At 39.9% G+C, this 15917-nt stretch overlaps 2 protein-coding genes across 2 annotated transcripts; one reads left to right on the top strand and one right to left on the bottom strand.

Moving 5' to 3' along the window:
• Positions 1-391: 391 nt before the first annotated feature.
• Positions 392-4035, bottom strand: LOC139473061 (ankyrin repeat domain-containing protein 1-like). Its single transcript, XM_071255571.1, has 3 exons — positions 3784-4035; positions 2314-2412; positions 392-1053 (listed from the first exon to the last, which is right to left on the bottom strand). Exons 1-3 carry the CDS (start codon positions 3953-3955, stop codon positions 740-742), a joined length of 585 nt encoding a protein of 194 aa, XP_071111672.1. The 5' UTR covers positions 3956-4035; the 3' UTR covers positions 392-739.
• Positions 4036-13901: 9866 nt separating this feature from the next.
• Positions 13902-15512, top strand: LOC139473048 (immediate early response gene 5-like protein). The gene has a single exon (XM_071255562.1). It carries the CDS (start codon positions 14068-14070, stop codon positions 14854-14856), a length of 789 nt encoding a protein of 262 aa, XP_071111663.1. The 5' UTR covers positions 13902-14067; the 3' UTR covers positions 14857-15512.
• The last annotated feature ends 405 nt before the right edge of the window (positions 15513-15917 follow it).

Here is a 15917-nt window from a genome sequence, read left to right as displayed (position 1 = left end):
TCGCCATATGTCATCATGTTATCAGAAACAGTTAGGCGGCTATTGTGTTAACGTCGTTCGTTTTTGTCACGGCTGTGCAGCTTGCAAAGCACTTTACAGAAACCCACTCGAACGGTTTGGTGCTGATTCGGATTCGACCCTAGGATCTGTAGAACACGGAACTGTGAGGCCTTGGACGATTGGACCATCATGGGTATTCAGCTGTTGTTATACACTTGACATGCTCAACGATTCCTTAATATAGGATCAACACTAATCATACACATGACACAGCAAGGAAATATCACACCATCAATATTCACCAATCTGCGTCCACACACAAGATGATTAAACTAAAGTTAAATGTTTTTTTATTTACAAATAAGAAAGGTATATCCTTTACATTGGCATGAAGAAACAATTGCGTATGGAAAGGTAAATGAACGTTTCCGAGAGTTTTGTTGGTTAAATGGTGAACTAGGCTCCACCAAATTGGCAAGTTAAATCCAAGTTGTTCAAACACCACTTTGTTTGCTAACTCAAATTTTATAGTTGCTGGTTATCAGAGAGAGACAATGTCTCAGGATCACAGGCACTACGTCTAGACCAGAGATCATATACCGATATTGTCCATGGTCTAGGCCCAGACTGAACATGGGCACGCTACTGTGGAGAGTAGTCTCCCTTGAACACCTTATCCCTCCTCGTGGCCACCATCACCCGGGAATGTCAGCACTATAGCAATGACCCGCCAGGGCTATCATTTCTTCTTCTTTTTGCCTTTCTTCTTCCCCTTCTTGCCGCTCTTCTTCCCCTTCTTGCCTTTCTTGCCTTTCTTTCCCTTCTTCCCAGATTTTTTCTTCTTCTCCCCGTCTGGTATAGAGAAGTCGGGGACGTCGGGAACATCATTGACTTCGTCTAGTTCCGGCATTTCCCCTTGTTTAGCATCGTTGGCGATGTTCCACACGTCGCTTTCGTGCTCGGCAAAGTCAATTGGGATGACTTTAGAGGCTGTCTTAGCGTCGAGTGAGGCGCCATTAATGATCAAATGTTTGACAGATTCTTGGTGGTTTCCTGTGGAAAGAAGCATTGAAATAACCATACGAAAGACAATATACTTCATCAGCATAAAATATGCACTTTTGTTCACTTTTGTTATTTTCAGTGTTACTACTACACTTCAGAACAAAAGAAACTATACAGCCATGTTTGTTGGTTAAATATGAAACAAACAAGAAATGGTTATTCGATGGTGATTGAATTGAAACCGGTAATAAAACCAGGCAGCATATCTTTTCAAAAGATCTGGGTCATCAAGTGAGTGAGTATGGTTTTATGCCGCTTTTAGCAATATCCCAGCAATATCATGGCGAAGAACACCAGAAATGGGCTTCACACATTGTACCCATGTCGTGAATTGAACCCGGGTCTTCGGCGTGACGAGAGAACGCTTTTACCACTAGGCTACCCGACCCCCCCCCCCCCCCCCTCACTGGGTCATCAAGGCGGATGAAGCATTATTATATGGGAGGGGTCCAACACATGAAATCCTCTCTTAGATAGTTTTACTGCCTACAACATACTACATTTGGTTTTCAAAAGGTTGGGGGAGGGGTGGGGTGGGATGGGGGCTGGGGGGTGGTGTCTGGACACATTAGAAACATTATCGGGGTGAACAGTGATTTGAACCCACAATCACAGTTTTTCAACACAAAACTCTGCATAGCAAATTATGGAGCCTTACAGGTTTTACGCCACCAAATCAGAATCAGTCCTTCAACAAGCAAGCAGTTATCGTAGATTGAAACATCTGGCAGCTGTGATTGAATGATTTTGTGTAATATTTTTATGTTTTTTAAATGTACCTCCATCCAGTATTTAAAACTGACCATGTTTTCCAATATTTAGCACTGTCTTTTTTCACATGATGACTTATGCTGTATGTGACTACAGATATTTTCAAATAGGTGCCATTTGGTGTGGAACTGGGGGTGGTGTGTTAAGCTTCCTGCACTCGGAAAAGAAACTGGCTAAGGTAGACATTTTTGGTTTTTACTGTTGCTTTAAAGCCAGACTGTGTACACAAGTAATATAATAGCGGTTGAATTCTTAGTTAATTTAAAAAAAAAATAATGTTACTTCAGAAGTCGGAATATATTTGGTTGTGTGTAACCTAGATGCCTAGCCCCCTCTTACACACACACACACACACACACACACACACACACCCCATCTTCAATCCCAAAACACATAGGGATTATAATATATATAAAAAGTACTCACGACCTAGTTTTATTGAGCGATAAAGCCCATCTAGGATGATGATAAACTTACCTTTAATAGCCAGATGGAGGGGAGTCACCCCGGAAGCATTTACAGCCTCAACCTTTGCCCCGGAACTAATTAGTCGTGCCACGATCTCTGTATGGCCCCCTGGGGAGTGCAAACATACACATATAAGTCATAAGTACAGACAACATGACAGACATCATGGGCGGATACAGGGGGGGGGGGGGTGCGGGGGTGCACCCCCCCCCCCCCCTTTTTATTTCAAAAAAATCTTTATTTCTGTATAAATTACCACCAAAGACAATAAATAGATCTTAATTGTGCACCCCCCCTTTTAAAAAAAGCTGTATCCGCCCATGGACATGTATAAATATTATAGTCATATTAATAATGCGACACTTTTGTTTTGTGATCTGCCAACCTAAGCAAAAAAACTGCCCCTGAGGAAAAATGACATTTACATTTTATAATTTGTTTTCGTACACAACAGAGCCTTAAATGTGTACATAAAAAACCCGAAACATTATATTATATTTTTTTATACGCTGAATACAACGGTAACAAGAAGCCTACCTGGTATCTATATACATTTCATATCTTATTTCAAAGAAACACTTTCCTCCCACACTGATCTACTACATATACAAAAGAGAGCATGTCCATATAAGGCAAATAGGGAGTATAGTCAAGTCACCATCTTTGGCTGAAAAACTTAATCTATGGTTAAATGAGTGAGTGAGTTGGGTTTAAAGCCGCTTTAACATTATTCCAGTTATATCACGGCGTGTCAGCTTAATGTGGGAGGAAAGCCCGAAGTGATGCAGGTCTTAGACATTTACCACTTCAGTGAAACCCACGAGCACGGGTATGGTGCTGACAAACCTAGAAACATAATCAGGGCAAACCGGGATTCGAACCCACAATCATAGGTTTCTGGCGTTCTCAAGGGACAGCGAATCGCAGCGCCTTAGACGACTGGGCCACCTGTGCCCCCTATAGTTACATGAACTCAAAGGGACCACTCATATAAGTTTATTATAAATGTAGTTCGTTATAAGCATATATATAGCATATATACATGTACAGTAAAGGGACGGGGCCAAAGACCGGTTTGTTATGTCCGTCATTTGGTTATAAGCGTAGTTTACTGTATTGAAATTGGTGGCAGTGTTAGAGAAAGCGTCTGTAAAATATTCGTTTATGTGAGAAACGTAGTCCGCCTATTAATGAACAAGGGTAAGACTTCCGGCCGTATTCCCCCTTAACAATATACATGATTAAAATGATAAAAGAAAATAAATACATGCAGGCCTACGCCACGAAATGGAAATTCCGTGAATACTGGAGTTCACATATATAGGGTCTACCAAGTTCAAATCTAGCATACAACCTGAAGGCAAGCATCTGTGGAACGACAAGTTCAATTGTACAGGTTATGTACGTAGTCACTTTGTCGTTTGAGCATTTGCACATTCCTGGCGGATCTCATCCGAGGCATTAACAATAAATAGCTACCTGCACTCGCCCTGGATAAAGCAGTATGTCCGTATTCGTCACAAACATTTGGATTGACGCGTTTTTTCAGGAGCTTGATAACGGTAGATAGATCCCCGTTTGCTGAGGCGGTGATTAATCGATGTTCTGTTTCTTTTCCTATATAAACTTTGGAAAGAACTTCCTTAGCCATAATGACGCCGGTCTGATTATCGTTTTACACGAAAGGCTGCTCAGGCTCATTCGTTGTCAAGCACTTGTTTACATGGTCGCCATTTTTATTACCTCCCCTTGAGAGTTATTTTAAGCAAGCTCCTCGCAGCGATTTTCCCAAGCTCCTTCCCAGCGCGTGACACCTTCGTTACACTCTCCGTAGACATGTAGAGTGGTACCCGTTCGTTCCTGTCGCAGGAACGAACGCGAACCAGTCTACGTAACAAACTGCTAAATATATGCAGTGGAGAGCTCCTAGACCGGGCTATCGCTGAGGGGAGCTTGTGATTGCCCGTCAGCGTTGTAGACTGGGTTGCCTGCCCTTGAGAGCTCGCGCTCACCACCGCACTACAATTAAATGCAGGGTACCAGTCAAGCGAAGTTGTGGCGCGTTGGGCAGGAGCTTGTAGTGACCTCCCTTGTCGAGAAATTATATTTCCCACGCGTGACCAACTCGTTCCATTCCGGGACATGCCGAATATAGACTCGAGCTTTGTTGTAAATCACGGAAACATGCGAGTGGCGACGCATGTATATTCCAGACAGTTAAAGAGATTTAACTGTTTCCTTGAATAGATGAATCGGCACATGAACAAGGACGTTTCTCATATTTATTTATTTTTCATTTTTAATGTAATGGAGAATCTCACCCGAGTGTCTTTTGATATCAAATATATCAACACGAGTTGATAAAAACATCCTTGCTCATGTGTCTATTCATCTTTTCATGGAAACAGATATTTTTTTTGAACTGTCAGATAATAATTGTCTTCTGGAATATACATGCGTCACCATTCGCATGATATATCCCGTGGAAGCCACTTTTGAATGATAAACACTTTTACTGTATGTAGCGGGTCCCGTGATGGGATTCGAACCACGGACCTTCTGATCCGAGATCGGACGCCTTGTCCACATGACCAAATAGGATAACCGCGTCAGCAAGCTGACAAGGTAAGGATGTCATCTGTGGGATGACTCCACGCCCTGCTACATACTCCCCCGTCAACAGAAGGCACGTCCCGGGCCGCATTGTAGGGTACTGAGGCTTATTTTGCTCAAATTTAATATGAACATGCTCAACCCCACGTTGGGCACCAATGTAGCGTCCATAAAATGTCCGAGTCCCGTGATGGGATTCGAACCACGGACCTTCTGACCGAGGTCGGACGCCTTGTCCACATGACCAAAGAGGTTAACCTCAAGGTAAGGAAGTCATCTGTGGGACGACTCCACGCCCTGCTACATATACATAAATCTCTTCTTTTAGGTAACAATGTTAGACAACATTTTACACTTTGTTTGTTTGTTTAACGCCGCACTCAGCAATATTCCAGCTATTTGACGGCGGTCTGTAAATAATCGAGTCTGGACCAGACAATCCAGTGATTGATATCATGAGCATCGATCCACGCAATTGGGATCGATGACATGCATCAACCAAGTCAGCGAGCCTGACCACCCGGTCTCGTTAGTCTCCTCTTACGACATGCATAGCCGTCTTTTATGGCAAGCAGGGGTTGCTGAAGACCTACATGTACATGCACGTGTATTCTGGCCCGGATCTTCACGGGTCTATTGAAACTTGAACCAGAACTCTTTGTAGTCTGTATTTATTACTTGGAATTCTGCGCCGAGCTCCGTCGCCAATTTAGATATAAAATGGAACAAGGCGCTTCACAATTTGAGGAGCCCTAAACGAGTATGTTTGACACGTTTAGAGAACATCCTGACGTGGATAAGGAGAAATATAGAGCCCTCAACAAGGATATATATTTTTCTTAGCTAAAGGTTATAAAATTAAAGTAAATTTCCTCTATAAGTGGCATTTAGAAGTTGGTTTTATGAACAAGGGATATAGTTCTATCTGCAGTCCTTGTAACTATATCGCTTGTTAATTAAAGTAACATGAGTGAGTGAATATGATTTTCCGTCGCTTTTATCCATATGCCAGCAATATCACGGAGGAGGACTCTAGAAATTGACTTCACACGTTGTACCCAAGTGGGGAATCGAACGAGCTCATGGTAACGTACCTATGCATAAATAATTGACAACCAATTGTCCATTTCTTAAATAAATATGGGAGTGTTTAAAATATAGACTGACGTCACAGGTGTATTTTTAGTTTCCACATTAAGCCGTGCTATGTATAACCTGCATACACCTTAAGTCGTGCTCTATATCGCCTGCATATTTATTGTCCTCATAATGATTGATCTACCTATTTAAGACGCTCTTTTCTCTCGAACACGGAAGCGGTCCAGGTTTGGGTGAAACGCCCGTGTCATGGGATCAACATGTGACAGCTGATTGACACGTCTTGCAATGTACAACCCTAGACTGCCACTTACATGGGCTGACGACCTGCCTGTCTCGGGCCCTGATCAGAGGCAATAGCTGACTTGGCATTGTGATAATCACTGAATTAACGTCCATATCTAACCCTGCATGGGTTGACTTTTAAATATCGGACTGAATGAAACTCACGAAGCGCATGAGAATGAAACATGTAGTTTGATTTGTCTTGAAATGTGGCAATTGAACAGATTCTGAGAATTGTTGTGATGTGATGTTTGTTGTTTAACGCCGCACTCAGCAATATTCCAGCTATATGACGGCGGTCTGTAAATAATCGAGTCTGGACCAGACATTGCAGTGATTGACATCATGAGCAACGATCTACGCACTTGAGATACGATGACATGCATCGACAAAGTCAGCGAGCCTGACCAACCTGGCGCCTCTTACGACAAGCATGGGTTGCTGAAGACCTATTCTACCCCGGATCTTCACGGGTCGAGAATTGATATACCCTTGTTTGATTGTCGGGATGGTGTGGTCAGCCTCGGTGTCTTGTTTGATTTCATGTCACTGTTTCCCAGTTGCGAGGGTCGATGTTTTATTATGTAAATTACCGGTTTGTCAGACAGTTGGAATCTCAGTGCGGCGTTAAACAACAAATTTTCTAAACGAAATGTGATCTAATGGTTTCCGAGTTTGTCGAAACAGGCGAAGGAAGGCAGTTCTTGAACGAAAACACAGATTCTAGTAGTTACATAGTGTATAAATATATTAATACGCCCTCGCGTACTGTTAACAACACGAACATTGTTCATGTGATCACACAACACATTCAGTACATGTATTTCCTTCTCTTGTATAACGCACTCATAAAGAATCTTTGAACGGGTCCTTGGGACTTTGGCAAAGGGAGACAACCACTGAGGTATATGATATTGCTATTTCGTAATGCAGAACTTTGATTGACCACGAACACAGGTTTGCGTCATTGGGTTCCCCACGCCGTTTTTCGAGACGGGAATTTCCCACACACTGACAACGCGATAACTATCGACAATCACCGTATGTGGTAAATATAACTCACGCATGACGTCAATGTTAGACACTGTCTATTCAAAAACATACCCACATTTCGCATATCACGTCCTATAGGTGTTAGACCGTGGCCAAGATGTGTTTTGAACAATATTTCGTCACACAAAACGTACATGAATACACTAAACAGCGGGTTGGCGAACTGGTCAAGGCTGACCTTGATGTTTGACCGTCATACAGTCAATGTAATATAACTGTCTACGTGTTGTACTCATACAATGAACAAGTTAAAAACAAAGTGAGGAAGGTTATAATAAAACGTGAGTAAAAAAGTAATTATGATAAATAAAAGCATTGTTCATTAATTAATTCGTGTAATATAGAATTGGGAGACTTATTTTCTAATGATAAAAAATATCAAATTGATACATTACCTAAAACAATCAAATTAATAAACAAGAACGAAAAAAAATAATTATAACCGGTTTCAATTAATAACATATACGTTCAAAATTTGATGCCCCGAACAAGTCGGGGAATGTATTTATGTTTAATGCATATCCTGCATATTTACGCGTGTACATAATCCACACCCACATTCACAACCGACGGCCACGCCCTGTTCACCATGGTAGAAACGCGGCTGTAGGACAGGAGTTTGTTGTTCCAGTAACAAATATTCCAATGAAATGATGTAACTGATCTTAACGAAAACACGATAGTAAAGAAGCTATTTGGCTTTTTCGTGAGTTGGGGAATTTGATTAAAACTACAGATATATGTTTGGGTATGTTAGATATGTAATAAGCTCTGCCTCATACACTGGTGGACAAATAGGAGAACGGAAGGAAAGTGAGAAATATGTTTGAAATAACATCGTCGCGAACAAAACAGCATTTTTATAACTTTCATATTTTTATTTTTTGCAAATAAACTGACATAATAGATGCTAATATTTCTCCTTGTCGGCATTTTTATAAACAAAAATAATTTATTATTATATTTTGCAAATATACTGACATACCAGATGCTAATATGTCTCCTTGTCGTATAGCATGGACATGAAACAGTTATATTTAAACCCAGCAGTTTGTCTACTTCCGTTGGTATTGCTGTCGTTATCATTCGTCACAGTCGATATCGCATATTATTGGACTTATTCCTTCTGCTGAATACCACGTGAAACAAGGACTTCCGGCTGGGTTTCAAATACTTGTCTCAACAGTTAGATTAATTTAAAATGTAAAAATAGAATTGATTGGGACGACAACAATTACACTACTACTACTACTACTACTACTACTACTACTACTACTACTACTACTACTACTAATAATAATAATCATCATCATCATAAAGGCGACTATGCTTGTCGTAAAAGGCAACTAACAGGATCGGGTGGTCAGGCTCGCTGACTTGGTTGATGCATGTCATCGATCCCAATTGGGTGGATCGATGCTCATGATGTCAATCACTGGATTGTCTGGTCCAGACTCGATTATTTACAGACCGCTGTCATATAGCTGGAATATTGCTGAGTGCGGTGTTAAACAACAAACAAACTAATCATACTACTACTAATAATAATAATAGTGCTACTACTACTAATCATACTACTACTACTACTACTACTACTACTACTACTACTACTACTACTACTACTAATAATGATAATAATAATGATAATATCTTGTTGATAAAGAATTATATTAAATGTTAAGTCATTCTGATGGATAGACGGTCCCATTAAAAACATGACTTCATTCGGGACACTTTATTCTGGACAAAACGAAAATCACAACAAGAGAAGTCATTTAGATTCCCCATCCATTCTTGTCATTCACTGTGAATTCATTGAATAATCAGCACGAAAGACTATATGTGACTCGCATATCGGCATATTAACATGACAACTGATTCTTTCTTAGCATATTGCGACTATTCCTCGTGCTCAACCTCCGAACACAGCGCAACCCCCGCCCCGAGTGATTCCGTGTGTCTACGGGATAAATGTCAACCACATTATTACATATAATAAGTCACGTTGTGTTTTAATCACAGGTTTTTTTTCCTATCATATTTCGCAAGAAATCTTTGGAATAGTTCCTGCAATAGACAACGTGGCCGAAGGCATGTAAGCTTCTACGTGGCTCAGATTGCGTCACCCCGTGACGTTTTGACATTACTGAATTTGCGCATCGGCATATATAGTGTCAGAGAACAATAACAATAAACGAAAAACAGTGTATTATTTTCTATACGCCGAAGCAACTGCAGTTCTTCTGACACGAATATACTATTTATTGTTCTATGTATATATGTCTAAAAAGGTAACTGCAAATAGAAATTAATACCGATTTTTTTTAAAGCCTGAATTATGACATTGCCATTTAAAACAATAGAGTGCATAAGTTGCATTATGTTTAGAATATATGATAACATTATATGTATCTTAATGAAGGCGTTAATTAGTGTGCCGTAGAACTAAACCATTTCAGGGGCGTAGTTTGGGGGAATTAAAAAGTAAGCAAATATGGTACCGTATTTTTTCTTAAGGACTTATAACCGTTGCCAGTCACAGACAAAACACAAGTAGCATATACAATATACATCAGATATCACAGAGACGTTGTCATCATTGTGATCAAACCCAGAAAGCCTCAAACACTAATACAACAAGCAAACAACAATATTGAAGCAACTCATCAAGGTACGTTTTCCACCTGGTAGCCACAAATGTATGTTATTTTATGTGCTACGCAATAGTTTCGTCACTTAATATACCACTTTCCGGCAGATGTTGGAAAATATACGTAAATGGGTTGAATTTAAAAATATTTCCATATTTATGTTTCCAAGGAAACGGACGAAAGACAAGTAATTTAAACGTGCATACGTGATGTCATGGCATGTTTGTTCAATCATGTGTAGTTTTATTAAAACCGCATTTATACTTAAAGATTATTATCAGGGATGTTCTATTTAACTTTTAGACAGTTCTGAGTATATATTAATTCTCTCTCACTCTTGCTCTCTCTCTCTCTCTCTCAAAGGTCAAAACACTGTACATCGCAGGGAGTAAAGCATAAAGACTGCAGATAAACGTACCGCCCAGGTGTTTCTGGGAACATGGCGAGCTCACGTCTTGTGGTCTCGGAAACACACTGGGGACACCCTTTGTTACGAAATAGCCGTCAGTTCATGACATAATACTTCTCGATAACGCCCAAACAGATTACTCCTTTATTGCTCTTACGTAACACATCGTGTCTTTTTAATCCTGTTTTATATCAAATGAGAATGTTAAACATGCTGTTTCTCCCCATCTTCTAAGCTATTTCCTTAAAGAAAAGAGCTAGATCTGTTGAAACTTGTGAAGTACATCCTTCAGTTTTTTTATCAACACATTTTATCTATTTCTGCTGGACCGCTGGCAAGATATATATTTTCCCCTTCGTCATTCCTCCATCTGGAGCGCTACGATTTATTACACCGTGGTGTTTGTAATAATGCTAATATTCACCGTACGGGGTTTACTAAAAAATAAATGCTGTTCAAAGTAATTTCGTGATAAATTAAAATTCAGTTATGCAAAATGTGAATTATTTTGTTTGTTTTATATGACGTTTTTTTAAATGGGTATGACCTTTATCGATAACATATACTGGAATCACGCTACAGGCCTACCATTGTTTGATACGGGATTTTGGTCGAGTATTAAGACATGATCTACAGTTCAAAGATCAAACTGTGGGAATTAAGACGGTTATGTTAATATCTGCCCGTTTTTCTGATTCAGTGTCAGTCGCTAAGATAACATTTCGTGATGTGTTGAAATCAATGCGTGCTATTTCACCAGACTGTCATATCATGATTCACCTGGTGGTACACACAAAGGCATGACTCATGACACCAGGTATGAATTCAATTGTTCAATTTGATATAAATATTCATATTGCGATTTAATTATTCTTTCCATGTATTTCACACATTCATAATTTGAAACGCACTGGAAATATTAGAATAGTATTCGCAACAGATATATAGCGTGAGTTAAGTTTGATATTGTTTCTAACTGTTTTTTTTAATGAGTTCACTTTATATATAAACCTTCTATTTTCCTTTTTATATTTTGAAAAATCGATTACTGATGAATTTCTTTTATATAACATAGAACGTTTTTTATTCATCGCTTCATGTTTTGAATAAGCGTAACAGCTGATTCGAGAACTTTGTTGTATTTGAGAATGTTAACACTTTTCAATGTATATAACAATTACAACGGTGTATTCTTGGAATGTACTAAGCCATGAAGAAAGAGAAGTTCTATGGATGAACATCTTCTTTATTACAATTAGTGCGACGTTTCGGTGTAGATCCTAACACCTTAATCAAGCAAGTGATGGATAGTGCTGAACAACATAGGTATATATACTTATTAACATCAATGTTTATTCAGTAAATTGATTGATGGACACAGAGAGCTGATTAAGATGATTGGAAGCAAGTGAATGACTAATGGGACAGGATAGTTATACGTCGTCTACATGGAGACGTGGCTATCTCAGCTATGAACAAACTCAGCAGCCTACCCTGTAAATGCGGTTTTAATAAAACTACACATGATTGAACAAACATGACATGACATCACGTATGCACGGTTTAATTTACTTGTCTTTCGTCCGTTTCCCTGGAAACATAAATATGGCAATATTTTTAGATTCAATTTACGACGCTTATTTACGTATATTTTCCAACATCTGCCGGAAAGTGGTATATTTAGTGGCGAAGCTATTGCGTAGCACAACAACCAAACGCTTGCACTTTGAAATCGTTAGAGAATAAAATAGCATACATTTGTCGCTACCAGGGGGAAAATGTACCTTGATGAGTTTGGTACCTGTTCCTGGGCAGTCATATTCCCAATACCCACTTTCCACTAGTTATCGCTGTTTTTAGGAAAATTACAAATTGCCAACCTATACTTTCTTTTGCCGCTTAGTTTATATACATAGAATAATAAATAGTATATTCATGTCAGAAGAACTGCAGTTGCTTCGGCGTATAGAAAATAATACACTATTTTTCGTCTATTGTTATACGTCGTCTACATGGAGACGTGGCAATCTCAGCTATCAACAAACTCAGCAACCTACCCTGTCCCATTAGTCATTCACTGGCTTCCAATCATCTTAATTAACTTGTCTTTCTTCATCACACCAACTTCTAAATGCCATGTTTTGAAATAGCGGTAACTAAGTGGTAATATTAGCCAGCTGGTGTCATCCGATTGCAAGTGATAACGAAACGTGCGTGAAGGGCGATAACTCTTGTGGGACTATTGTACAGTGCTATACCTTAACCGTTTTCTGTGAAAGCAATACTTGGTATGTTTGGTGAATAACCTAACAAAAAGTAAATAAATCTAATTCAGTTTTCAAATGTATAGGAATATGTGCGTAGATTCTAATGTCAGTATAGTGTTTTATACTTTCATCTAACGTTATTATTTTGAAAGTAAGAACTTACAGACATAAATGCATATTTCGAAATGCATCTATATTATTAATAATTCAACATTAAATGTAGACTTGATTATTCTTTTAAATCCTATCTATTTATCGCAGAACATAGTTAGAGGTTCAGAATCGGGCGGAGTTCTGTTGGATATCTAGCTGATGCGGCATTCTTTTGGTTTCGTTGGAATATATTTACTTTATTTCCAATATGCAGTACAGTAACAAATTAAACTTACTTTTAATCAGTTGATGGACAATTTACATATTCATGAAGTATTTTTAATAAACCATTTCATTCATGAAAATAGACTTGCTCCATATGTACCAAAAACAATCACATCATAACAAGTCACTGGTATATTCATATAATCGCATGCATAATTTATTCATAATTTATGTATTGTATACGATATCAGGTTTTGTTTGATGTGGTTGTATTAATGTAAACAATGTCAAAACCTGTTTGCATTGCTTCCGGCCCGTCATCACCGTGTAATTTCTCCAACGAAGTAAAACTATAATTGGTTGTACAAATATTATTAGTGTATTATACATTACTAATAGGGCTATTACAGATGCTGATTCAAAGCTGGTCCAAACAAGCTATAACCTGTCCGACCCGCTCAGGCAAGCGTGTCGGTCCGACATCGAAACCTCACGTGTCACTCCTGTCGAAACACAGTACTACTCATTGTGTAATCAGTAGCAAGATTAAAACCCATATTTCTCCACAAACCGGACGGTAAACGCGAACCAGACGGTGTATATATAACACATCCCTGTGTTGCTCATGTGATTTCGATGTAAGTAACGTGAAAATGACTCAATGGGCTGTCTGTATTACAAGGTGATTGCTACTATGACAACTATGATGTTTGCCTTTATTTGGCGGGTCACTTCTATTTTTAGCTTTCCGGGTCACGCTGGTTTATGATGAGCTTATCTATTCCTAAACAGGATTGGCCAATCTATCATGACGTCAGGGACTGGCATCATCCTTCCCGCTTTCTGATTGGCTGGGATTTGTGGGCTTGACGTCATGCCTTTCAAAACAGGATATCACATTGTCGAACGGTCATTATTGGAGCAAGCTTGCACGAGGAGAGTACTATTGAGAATTTGCTCCGGTATTTTACACATCAAGTGGAGTATACGCTACGTTCTGAAGACGAGCTTTATTTATTCGGCTCAGGAGGCCTAGGTTTCTTCCTTGCTCAGCTGATTTCTTGTTACTATGGCTTCTATTGCTGCAGAACCTCAAAGACTGATTGCCGTGTCACTCGGCAAAATCGCCGCTTCACGGTCACAACGTGGTGGGATTAACTTACACAAGAACTTGTTAGTTGCTAGTGTGTTGCACAAGGCACGGACAGCTTACATGATGGAGAACTTTCAACAGATGCTAGCGGCTAAGAGGGCACAAGCTGAACAAAATAATGCACAAAGTCCAGTACCCGAGAAAACAGGCGCCAACCCGCACGAGACGACATGCCACGAGGCGCACGTAACTAGGTCACAGAGTAACCCAACCTCTCCCAGACTTAGTGATTCATCGGACAAGGAAAATACCCCGCCCAGGGGAGAGTCGTCTGCTCCCAGCGAAAAGATGGAAACTCAAGAAAAAACACTCTCTCCCATGTCAGACTCTTCGCGTAATACTCTGGACTCATCAGTAAGTGTGAACCAACAAGGCAGACTTGATTGCGTAAGCAAAACGAGGGACACTACTTCATGTTTGTTGAAACGTCGGCGGAGCAATGCTTCACAGGATATGGACACCGTGCTCGCCAAGAAGGCGAAATATTCAGACAATGTGGAGAGTGACTCTCACTGTGAACCGATGCAGACGGAACCTACACAAATCACCAATCTAGTCAGTATTTTCAACACAGGGTTTGGCGGTTTGTGTTCAACTGGCAATGGGGACCTACAATTAGGGTTTTCCAGATCGGATTCATTACATTGTAGTGCACAGGTTGAAAAACGAGTCGGACTCCCAACTGTGATAGCATTGACTGTGTAAATGTGACCTCATACCGTACTGACCGAAGTCAGAATCTGACTGATATAGACAATACTCAGCATGCCCCAGAGGGCGTGTCATCGTGATCTCAAGACATGTCTCTGATTGTGATGGACAATAAGGAGATGAAATTGACAGAAGAGCGGGAGTGAGATGTTCTGTATATATATATGTATTCTGGTCGTGAGTGTACAAGAGGGAGAGAATTAACAGTAGCGTGAATGCAACATATTCATACATCCGTCATTCATATACTTACCAAAGACAATCAACACGCATTTCACGAGAATGGATTTCAACAAGACTTTGTTCATGTGGGACAATGGGTTGTTAATTTGCCGACAACATCACCTCTTTGTCCCGCGGGCTTTTGTTCGTGGGAAATCGCTGCCTCATGCCGTGGGTTATTTTTAGACTGGGCGTCCCCCATAAAATATCGGGCGTCTTTGTGTGTATGGACAAAAGGGTTGGATACGCGTCGGTTGTCCCGGCAACGCGTCAAAACCCGAACTGTTACTGGCGTGTCATTTCGCATCCTTCATGTCCATTGTCGTGTGAATGAGTATCATGTGTGTTGAGTCCGAAAGGATTCAATTATTTATCATGTTTATCAAGAATAAACACTAATTATTTTCTGAAACAAATGCACTGTCTCAGTTCTCATTGTGGAGTTTTGCTTGGCTGACTCCGAAACCAAGGTCACATGGGGTTATCACTGAAGGACAGCGAACTGCATAACTCGTCAATATTTACTGGCTTAGATGTGTTGCCAATTCGGATCGTTACAAATTTGGGTTATTTCCAATTTTTTTGAAATTTGGAAAATTTCCACGAAACTATGACACATTGTATCGAAATATTTCCTTCAGTGATAAGTCATGTGATCTTGTCAAGTTCAAAAGGATCACACAACTACATTGGATATATGTTGACTTTTGGATAAGAGCAAAGCTGGTCCATTCTGGTTCTAGCTCCTCGGTTTGCGATGCAACAAGCTTAACTGTTAGTAGTGCGGACATTGACACGCACTTAAAATCCACCACGTAAACGAACTAGATTCG

Source organism: Haliotis cracherodii, unplaced genomic scaffold (assembly GCF_022045235.1).
Source record: "Haliotis cracherodii isolate W230 unplaced genomic scaffold, xgHalCrac1.p SCAF_26, whole genome shotgun sequence".
Classification (NCBI taxonomy): Eukaryota; Metazoa; Mollusca; class Gastropoda; order Lepetellida; family Haliotidae; genus Haliotis; species Haliotis cracherodii.
This window is presented reverse-complemented; position numbering and strand designations above follow the sequence as displayed.